This window comes from Larus michahellis, chromosome W (genome assembly GCF_964199755.1).
Source record: "Larus michahellis chromosome W, bLarMic1.1, whole genome shotgun sequence".
Taxonomy (NCBI): domain Eukaryota; kingdom Metazoa; phylum Chordata; class Aves; order Charadriiformes; family Laridae; genus Larus; species Larus michahellis.
The window spans coordinates 24,619,142-24,630,476 of NC_133929.1; the positions used below are offsets into that span (position 1 = coordinate 24,619,142).

The following is an 11,335-nucleotide window of genomic DNA, read 5'->3' on the forward strand; positions in this document are numbered from 1 at the left end:
TAAAAAAGTGCAGTTTATTTAAACAACAGATATATAGGTTCTTAGGATTGCCGGTGATAAATACACTGTCTGCAAAGCACGTGCAAATGATAGTATTGTTACATACAGAAAACGCGCGACAAAGTTATAAACGATACAGCCTGGCTTTAAATGTAGAAAAGAGAGTCTCTAGAGAAATTTCTAAGTTTCCTGAGGAAGCACTCGGTATAATCTAAGTCTTACCCAAAGGCGTCCCTATGGAGGGGGGAAGAGAGGCTCAGCCCGTCGACTGATCCCAGAAGTCAGTGATGTAATTCTTTATGATGGTGTCTTCCCTGGGTATCCCCCCTCTCTCGGGCTATTTTTATACTATTTGTTATCTTCAAGGTGGAGTTTGAGTGACTTTAGTCATACATACTTTTATCATGATTGGTGTAAATTTCTCTCGCTTCACAATTAAAGGTATAGTTTACGAGAAATTCAGGGCGCAGACTCAAGAAGGAGTGGTCGCACCTTGGAGGCGGGTAGCCTTCGGGATGGAGGTGTGTTTTGGTATTATAATGACATCATAATGAGCAAAGTTCGCACAAAGGACAGCATTTCATCAAAATTTGACAAAATGTTGGCTCTGAGCATCTAGCGGGCAGCTAATTGGCAGCTTATCTGTTTCATGGTATCATCCCATTCCTGTATCCGCTATACATCATAAGGTAAAGCCGCGGAATAATTGCATCCCGTCCCGTACCTCATGTAGCTTATCAGGGAACCACAGATGTTGTGTCCTTCATGCCAGCTGCGGCTATTTTCTACCTCAGAAGCCTCTTGATTTTAGACTTTTCCTTAATGTGTGAACAATGCTGTACTTTTGTATTTTTTAGCCAATTTAGTATTTATTCCACATAATCCACCCCGTGACTACAGTCACTCAAGCTCCACGATACTCAATACTGATAGGAAAGATCACATGTGTTCTTGTGGTGAGGGATATCAAGTGCAAATACATCTCGTGGAGTGATCAAATGAGTTAAACTTTTCATCATAATCCAAAGTCTAACATACAAAACAATTGTCAAAGCGAAGCACAAAATAATGAGTATTAGTAAAACGACAACAGGATGGAGCATCTTGTTATAAAGTCCTGTAACTGTCGGTGACCATCCAAAAAGAGTATCTCCCCATCCATGTCCTCCATCTCTCTTGACTCTTTCCAGCACTTGGTGTATTTCTTCAACATCATGATGGACGGTAATCAAAGTTCTCTGTCCATTTTCTTGGGCCTCTTTCAACAGTCGCTTCAATTCATCGTGTTGTAGTAACTTCTTCACCAGTGAGAGATTCATTCCGATGGGGGTAGGCAACAAATCTCGAATCAATGTATAATTAGATTGTAGCAATTGAAAAGATGTAACAGGAGCTGAATAATTGAAGTCACATCCGATAATGTTAGTAAAGTTACAAACAAAAAGGTTTGAGTGATTACTTATATCAACTACTATGTCATCTATGAATACAAGACTACAGGGAGACCTCATGCAAACACACCCTTTACCAATATATACAAGCACAGTTTCTGGGGTTTCATCGGGATGTATCTCAAAGTGACAAACATTCTGGTTGGTGTCAAGACAAATGTCTTGTGCTTTCAGGGTATTACTCTCACAAATGAATCCTTGTTCGTCTCGTGAAACGCATGCGTCAACATCAACAGTTTGCCATTTATTCTCGTTTTGTTGTGCCCACACTCTGTGCTCTATTGGATAGAGTATGGCTCCTTGGTGATTCAACCCCAGCGCAATGATTGGGTATATGGTGTATACCAAAGCATTGCGTATTGTTAAGACAAAAGCTGTGGCCTTGCTCTCAATGGGATCATAGGTGAAGTTAACCAGATACCACCAGGACTGAAATTTTTTCTCAAATTCAATTGCGTTATCCCATATTACTTTTCGAATTTCGGTGGGCAAGGTGCCTTCTTCACCTTCCCTTATGATTGCGGCTGTCATAGATTGCATCCACAATTGGGCTTGGATACAACTAAGAGCCAAGGAAACATTGTTTTGGGTTGTACCAAGTGCATCTGTGATCAGCTGATGGTCTTTTTCACCTGTTTCCTCCCACTGAGGCAATATATTCGATAAAAGCCATTGGTGATTTCCCAATGCTAATAGAGAGGACTGTAGGGGATGTCTTAATTTGTCCAGATCAGTAGTGGTTGTGACTAGTTTGTTGGCAAGTATCTCAGCATCTATACTATTTAAGACTCCCAGGCCTGTTCCTAAGATACCAGTCACATCCCTCTTCAGGCGTTGTGAAGTGGCAAAAGTTCGTCTGCGTAACCATGCTGACCATCCTGCATAAGATGTACTTAGGAATGGTAAACAAGTGGGTTTGATCGCAGAGTTTTTAATCTGCATTGACAATTCTACTCGTTTGAGGGAATATGTGGGATTAAACAGTATCTGTTGTTGACCTGTGTGTTTAATAACATAAGGGCCAATGTTGAAAATGTAAGGAGTTAGACTAATGGAGGGCTTAGAAGGTACGCCTTTGAGAGTTTGTGGGGGTGTAGGTTCTGGATTTATTTCGGCAAGTTCAGGTGTATTTGAGTCAATCATAAATTCAAATAACAATTCTGTGCCCCTGTAGCCCCAAATACAATACACTATTGTAGGTTTGATAAAAGTGAAATTGTGCCAGCAATCTGAATTTGGCTCCATAATTTTGTAACAGTCAGTGTTGTATTTGTCTGGTTTGGTAGAGTCTACATAGATGGTTTTAATTAAAGTTGGCCTGTGGTGAGTAGACCCATTGATAAATCGGCAACCAATGTGTATCCTCTTTCCAAGGGTGGCCTCGATTTTAGCCATTTGAAGTGAATCATTCCATCTCCATTTATCTCTGGAATATACTTCACTTCCTTGTATAACCAGAGTGGAGAGATTTAAACCCCTTTTGTTTCCTGGTGTTCCGGTGCTTGCAGTGTACCGTGACAATGCATTATCCCAAAGGTCAGGTGCTACGTCTATCTTGAATTCAAATAGCAGCGCTATTTCATCCTGTTGCCAATGACAAGTTACAAGAGTGGGTTCAACAAGAGTAAAATTATACCAGCAATCCCACTTGTCGGTGACACAGTGCTTTGTTGTCATTGAGCGTGGGTTCTGAGGGCGAAATATCTCTATTCTCATGGCCTTCTCATGGTTTGAGCCGTTGATCATTCTACACCCTACTTGGATTTCCACCCCTGCCTTACCTTTCAGGACTGGGTACCAACTATTCCAGGTCCACTCATGTAACACCTCATTTTCCTGTAGAACTACAGTGGCCAAACTCAATTCTGCCTTTCTAGTACCTGCCATCGCATTGTGTTTAACAAAGGCTTGAGACCATGGCCACTCTGGGTCTCTCTGACTACAAACAACAGGGAATAAAAAGGTAAAACTGAATAGCATCAATTCCATCTGCCAATTCGTCATTTTAGAATTTGGGCCTCCAGGTAGCCATACATAATAAAAATAGTATTATTGCCAGGATCAATGTCAGGATTCCCTGGAGACACTCAAAGGTAGCGTAGGCCAATCCGTCTGTACAGCTCATCCAAGGTTCCTGTAAGACACAAAGGAAAAGAAAATCTGCTCAGTCTTATTCGACCGATGGGGTTAAAAAGAAGGCGAGATCCACCGGGTGCTGATCCGGTGTATCTTCCCTGAACAGTCCTTGGCTTCCCATGCATAGGGATTTTTGGGAGTAGCTAGCACCATTGGTACCATCCCAATTTGAGGCATTTTCACTAGCACAGGTTGCCCAGGGTGAAATCTTCCGGGGTATGTTCCCGGTTCATTGGGAGCCTTTGGAGAGATAATATTGGCAGATACACAGAAAGCTTTCATTTTAGGACAGCCGTCTCCACTCCATCTGTTATTTAATTGATAGATGGCATCGTCCAATCGCAAATGCCAACCAGGTTCATGAGTTTTTGCAAAATGCTTAACCAATCCATTGGTGTGTTCAACAATGCCATTAGCCTGGGGATAATAGGGAGTATGAAATACCCATCGAATCCCTTCTTCTTTGGCCCAATCTTGTACCACCGAAGCGGTAAAGTGTGAAGCGTTATCACTTTGGATTTCCTCGGGAAGGGGAAGTGTGCTGAACCACCCTTTTAGGCCTTTCACTGTGTTGTCCCCGGTAGCTGATTTGAAACTGCTGGCCATACTGAGGCTGGAGATAATCTCCACTCCTACCAGGACATATCTTTTCCCACCTGATAATCTCAAGGGCCCAATATAGTCAATCTGCCATGAATGCCACAACGTTTTCTTGTCCCGAATGTGTAAGGGAGGCGCCTTACTCGGATGATCTTTGCTGAGTCGTAGGCGACATTGTGAACAGGCAGTTACTATTTGTTCGCACAGCTTAACCGACACGGGCCCCCCCGGGCTAGACCTTCCTGATACAGGTCAGCACGGCCTGTGTGGCCACCTTTAACATGTAACCATTCAAGTAAGTGTTCCCATTCCCGACCATCATCTACAATGTCAATTTGCTGTAGCCGCGTGAGGCTATCTACCTGTTGGTTGAATTGAGCAGTGATCGAGTTTGAACGATCATGGCCTTTTACCCAACCAATGTGCAATGTTCTCTGTCCTCCTATTTCTAACAGTTGCTTCCAACTGTCCGTCTCCCAAATCGGGACTCTGTTCACCTGCCAATCATCGGCTGCCCAGTGTCCTATCCATTCAGTGGCTCCTTTAAAAACAGCATATGAGTCAGTGTAAATGGAGGTGGCTCCATGTTGTGCAGCTAGTAGGACAGCTCTGAGTTCCCCTACTTGTGCACTACCCTCCCCTGTTTCAATCGCTCTTTCTCCCGTTGCTACTTCCAGTGCTACGGCCTTATATTTCCACTTATTGTTTTCACGGTGAGATGACGCATCAGTAAACCACACTCCTGTAAGATCACTGCCTTCCTTCAAAGGAGGAGCTTCTTGGATCGGAGATGGTCTGTTTGGTGGGGATTGGAACAATAGGGCACCATCTATATCCTTTTGTAGCTTGGATACTTTAACACTGCCTTCAGAGACTGGCATGATTTCATTAATGCCTTCTAAATAAGCATACCACTTTCGAACTGTAGGTTTCTGGGCAATGCCAGCTGGTGGTGTTGTCCCTTTACGGACCACATCTAGGAGGCGAAAAGGTCCCCGAATGATCACACTCTGTTCTCTTCTTATCTGCTCTGTTCGTTGCAACGCTCGCACTAGGGACAGTAAACCCTTCTCAAGGTCTGAATATCTGCTCTCAGTATCATTGAAGGAGTGAGAGCTAAATTCTAATGGTCTCTCCGGTCCTGCTGGTCCTTTCTGCCATAAATTACAATGGGAACCATGTTCACTGAACCCCCATTCTACGTGGACAGGGTCAGTTGGATGTATAGGACCAAGCTGTTGGAATAACCTTAGCTCCTTTATTAGTAATTGCAGAGCATTAGTGTGTTGTTCAGTCCACTCCCAGGATCTACCCTTTTTGAGCAAACTATAAAGGGGGCGAGCAATGATGGAAAAGCCAGGGATGTGTTTACGCCAATAACTTAAAGTTCCCAGAACTTGCTGTAACTCCTTCACGCTGGATGGATTCTGTCCATGCTCTATTTTTTCCAGGGTATCCTGAGGGACAGAAGCAGCTCCCTTAATCCACCAGACCCCCAGGAATTTAACTTCCTGTGCAGGTCCCTGACACTTTGAGTCTGGAATTTCCAATCCTAAATCAAGTAATGTTTTTCGGATGTTTTCCATCATGTCTTTTACACTTTCTTGGTTCTCTCCCCCTATTAGGATGTCATCAATATATTGGTATACCGTACATCCCTGTGAAACAGGAATCTCTGATAGCACTTTAGCTAAAGCATTATGAGCAATGGTGGGGGAATGTTTGTATCCTTGTGGAAGTCGGTTAAAGGTATATTGGACTCCTTTCCACGTGAATGCAAACCGCGCTTTGTCCTGCTCAAGGAGGGGGATCATAAAAAACATGTCTTTAACATCTAAGGCAGCCATCCAAGGATGGGCAGCTCCTTGTATCATTGTCACAATTTCCGCGATATTTGGAACTGCGGCGGTCAGGGGTGCAGTGTTGGCATTCAACTTTCGGTAATCTACTGTGAAACGCCATTGCCCGTTTGGTTTCTTTACGGGCCACACCGGTGAATTATAAGGCGAGTGAGTCCTCTTGATGATGTCTCTTTTTTCTAAATCTGATACCACCCCGTCTGCTCCTGCAAGTGCAGCTGCAGGCAGTGGATACTGCCGGACATTAGTGATTTTAGAGGGAGGTAAAGGCATGGAAGTTTCCAAGAGACTCAATTTCACTGTGTCTATTACTTTTTCGCATCCTGCAAAACTCCACACAGTTCTATCTGGGAATTTCCACATTCACCCACGCAGCACGTCAAATCCTAGGAGGTTAGTACGCGAGGCACCCACTAACACTTCCGCCCTGGTCATCCGCTGCTCTCCCGGCAACCAGAGGTTAATTTTTGCAACGGGGCATGTTTTTACCACACCATCAATTCCTGCAAAGTTGACTCTGCGTCTGGTGGGATTTATACCTAGAAGTTGTGCCGTTTCATTAGTGATTGCAGACATTTGGGCTCCGGTATCAATAATAAAGTTTACTGACATCCTCCGGGGTCCGACAGGAATGGCGATAATAGGTTCAGAATCTTTATGAGAGAGCCATTGAATAGCTAGTACCCGCCGGACAGGGTGGCTCACTGCCCTCCCCGGGGATAGGAGTTTTTTGACTGGGACTCTGACAAATCAATCAAATTACGCTCTGGTGCAGAAGGCACAATTTTCTCACAGCTTGGGGATTCTCTGGTTAGACTTTTCTCCCCAGCCGAATTATTCTTTCTAGTTAGAGATTGGACCAGCGTACGGAGATCTCCCGTAGGGACACCGTGCAAGAATTGTCGGGGCACCCCTAATTGTAGGGCTTTACGCCACAACTCATTCCGGTCCTTATCAGGCTTAAACCTTTCCACCGGTTTGGGGTTTTGAGTGTGAGTTCGGACTTGACGAACCTTTCGGGGGTGTTCGGAGGATTTTTCGCTAGTTAGGCTGGCCCAGCCCATTTGGCGCCCATATTGGTCTATTTCCTGTACATATTCATTCCAGGTGGGCATGTAGCGACGCCGGCCCCGCCCATGAGCATCCCGAGCCTCTCGTATACGATCTTGAGTACGAACAACAAATGGCTTCAGGCAATCGGGAAGACCACGGATGAGAGGGGCTAATCGATCGGGGTCGATAGCAGCTGACATTGGGGATTTCCGAAATTCCTCTCTGTCATACATGGCTTGCAGACAAGCTGCTTTCCGTATCGCCGCAAACAGTTCAGAGTAGCCTGTAGCTCTAATCTCTAATGGCTCTCCCCTCTCTCGCGGATCCATACCACCTGCCCAAAAGGCTGCTCGAGCGGTTAGGGAATAATTATGATCCCCGTCCATTGTAGTTAAAAACACTCCTGGTCCCCAAGAGTCTCCTGCTTCTTTCTCACTCAACATAATTCTATCTCCTCCTTCAGAAGAAACTCGCCACACATACTCAACAGCTGACTCTTCTGGCCGCCTCGAATATTTTTCCCTTATTTTCGCTAACTCTGTTGGTGTCCACGGAATAGTACGCACAGTGTTGCGGACTTCCTCATCATCCTCATCAACTGTGGTTTCAGTTTTAATCAGAGGTCGTAAAGGAAAGACTCGAGATTTCACAGTAAAAGTCCTTCCCTCCTCATCTTCTTCCTCATCTTCACTATTAGACCAAAAATCTCCGGTCTGGGTTCCAGAATTTGGATAACACATTAATTTACGAATTTGTTGGACCTGGGTCGAGGGCTGCATTTTATCTAAGAGCCCAGTCACCCTTTCCAATAACATTTTAAGTTGGTGATTTTCACTCCCAAGTTGAGCATTCCGGTTTCCTAAACATTCATTCTCACTCACAAGCTTATCAACTTGAGTTCTTAATTTTTCTCCTGTCTCCTTTTGAAAGGCTAATGATGACTTCAACACCTCATTCTCCGATTTCAGGGTTCCATATTCTACAGCTGAAATCAGATTAGGAGCAGGGGTTTCCCTAGCTTCTTGTTGTGCACAAGATAAACAGGCGCCTAACACCGCACAGATCACACCTTTGCCTTTCCCCGCTCTGAGCTTCTGTGAAACCCGATACTCTTCAATACGTTCCACCACTTTCTCTTCATCCTTCCAAAATTTATGGGCCCACTCCTTCCCAGCCTGGGAAGGGGCACAATCATATTTTTGCAGCAGTTTATCCATGGCAATCCTGCCGACTACGCCAAAATTCTGTTGCGTGAAAAGGGGCAAAGCGGTTTTAGCAGAAGATAAACCCCCTTGCGTTCTAACACTCCTCACCGAGGTGGGAGGCTAGGTGCGGCTAGGTTTAAATTCTGAGTGATGCCCAATTCAGCACTATCAGTCCAATCGCGTTTAATATGTATTAAACTATTACGATTTGGATACACTAATAGTGGACTGCACCTTCAGTCTAGTCGTGCTCATGAACTAGCACGGCCACTCTCGAGTCTTTGGTCGCGTTCAGTGAGAAACCAAAACGACTAGCTACTTAAAAAAGTGCAGTTTATTTAAACAACAGATATATAGGTTCTTAGGATTGCCGGTGATAAATACACTGTCTGCAAAGCACGTGCAAATGAAAGTATTGCTACATATACAAAACGCGCGACAAAGTTATAAACGATACAGCCTGGCTTTAAATGTAGAAAAGAGAGTCTCTAGAGAAATTTCTAAGTTTCCCGAGGAAGCACTCGGTATAATCTAAGTCTTACCCAAAGGCGTCCCTATGGAGGGGGGAAGAGAGGCTCAGCCCGTCGACTGATCCCAGAAGTCAGTGATGTAATTCTTTATGATGGTGTCTTCCCTGGGTATCCCCCCTCTCTCGGGCTATTTTTATACTATTTGTTATCTTCAAGGTGGAGTTTGAGTGACTTTAGTCATACATACTTTTATCATGATTGGTGTAAATTTCTCTCGCTTCACAATTAAAGGTATAGTTTACGAGAAATTCAGGGCGCAGACTCAAGAAGGAGTGGTCGCACCTTGGAGGCGGGTAGCCTTCGGGATGGAGGTGTGTTTTGGTATTATAATGACATTATAATGAGCAAAGTTCGCACAAAGGACAGCATTTCATCAAAATTTGACAAAATGTTGGCTCTGAGCATCTAGCGGGCAGCTAATTGGCAGCTTATCTGTTTCATGGTATCATCCCATTCCTGTATCCGCTATACATCATAAGGTAAAGCCGCGGAATAATTGCATCCCGTCCCGTACCTCATGTAGCTTATCAGGGAACCACAGATGTTGTGTCCTTCATGCCAGCTGCGGCTATTTTCTACCTCAGAAGCCTCTTGATTTTATACTTTTCCTTAATGTGTGAACAATGCTGTACTTTTGTATTTTTTAGCCAATTTAGTATTTATTCCACATATGGCAAAGAAATAAAGGCAGCTTTTCCCCTCAGGAGCATATTCCTCATCTTCTCAGCTGTCTTGATGCAGCAAAGTTTGTATGTGCTGGTGTTTATATCCCTCCCCTAAATTTCTTGTCACCCTGCAGGTGAGCGACCATTCCCCTGCACATGGCCTGGCTGCCTTAAAAAGTTCTCTTGCTCTGATGAGCTCACCTGGCACTACCGAACCCACACAGGCGAAAAACAGTTTCGGTGCCCCCTCTGTGAGAAGCGGTTCATGCGGAGCGACCACCTGACAAAGCATGCCCGGCGCCACACTGAGTTTCACCCCAGCATGATCAAGCGATCCAAAAAGTCCAGCTCCTTATGAAAGCAGAGCTGGCCTGGGGAGGGCAGTGGGGGAAGTGAGCAGTGGCAAGGATATGGTGAACAGTGTAAGAGCAGTTCGCTGCCATGTTGTTCACAGTCTCTACTCACGGTTTGAAAGCACGTGTAGCCGAAGTTTAAAAAAATAAGTACTCTGTGCCCCCTCCCCACCCTTTGCTAGGAACAAGTCTTAAGCAAGTGAATTGCAGAGTGAGTGAGGGAAGGGATGGTGAGTGGTCTAGGCAATGACTTTCTTTTGTAATTTAAAGCATTGACACTGGTGTATAGGTCTGACTGGATGGTTTTGCCTGTGACACCACAGTACTGTGATTCCCAGGTCTTTGTGATTACTGTGTCATGAACATGTTTTGTTGAACAATGAAATGCTGCTTGTATTTAAAATTTATTGAGTAAAACTACGTTCTGAGTCGCTTAAATAATTCTCGAGTAAAAACCCCGTAGCACATTTTTAAAGTGGGTTTTACTTCTATCTCAGAATGATCCTTCATTTAAAAAGCCGGTTAAGAGAAACATTTAATTTGTTACTAATAGCATCTGATTGATACACAAAAATAAGGTGAATTTATGCTCAAGAAGACCCATTAAAGTAAATGTGTCTTTTCAATTTTTCTTTGTATTAACTATACTTTTGAATATAAGCTGCACTTTTTCCATAAAAATGTGTATAATTCAAGCAGATACTTAAAGCAAAGAAAGTCACAACAGCTCAATCATTTACTGACAGTATGTGTATTTAGCTCTATTATTTACTTACCTGGAAAAATAGAAATCAGCCTGTGTAATGTGACAGGGGTATGAGGGTAGAAAAATACACCTCTCTGTTAACCATATCCTTTCATTTGACAATAAATACAGTACTGTACTATAGAAATGCCACTGACAGTGCTTTATTTTACTGTGTTTTGTTTGAATGGATGCATAACAGCAGCTGTCATCTTTATAAACTGCTCCTTTTTAAAGTTGTTTTTTTTCTCTTCGTACATTTGCCTTAAAGATTTATTCTCTTCATACGCTTGTCTAACTCCTGCAAAATACAATGGCAGTTGTGTGTGCTTATGGGAAGAGTAGCCATTTCTTTAAGAGCACTCCATTAATGGAAACAGATGAAATTATTGTAAAGAGCATTTTGAAAGGGCTCCTATATCTCTTTGTAGCTGTTGCTGTAGAGTATGGGGGAAAACCATGAGCTAATTGGAAATACAACACAGAAGGTGTGTCATAAGCTTCTCTAGGTACCTTGCACTGTACCTGTGTCATGCATGACACATAAAATACTGAGAAAGACAATATTTATTTTAAAACTATGTTTTGCTCTTTAAGAGGAGCAAAAACATCACTGAAGGAAAACTTTAAATCATTGTCATTATTGAAGTATTCCATCTTTGCTATGTAAAAAGCATAAACTGTAAGAAGTTATCAGTGATTTTTTCCCTCCCCAACTATTTATAGGGGGAGAATTAT

At 43.4% G+C, this 11,335-nt stretch overlaps 1 protein-coding gene across 1 annotated transcript in view; it reads left to right on the forward strand.

Annotated features, from left to right (window-relative positions):
• The window catches only part of LOC141735496 (Krueppel-like factor 9), a 30,138-nt gene extending 20,281 nt beyond the window's left edge, over positions 1-9,857 (forward strand). Inside the window, exon 2 of the mRNA XM_074568382.1 lies at positions 9,634-9,857. Coding sequence (XP_074424483.1) covers positions 9,634-9,857 — 224 coding nt within the window. The remainder of the gene's footprint in view (positions 1-9,633) is intronic.
• Positions 9,858-11,335: the final 1,478 nt, after the last annotated feature.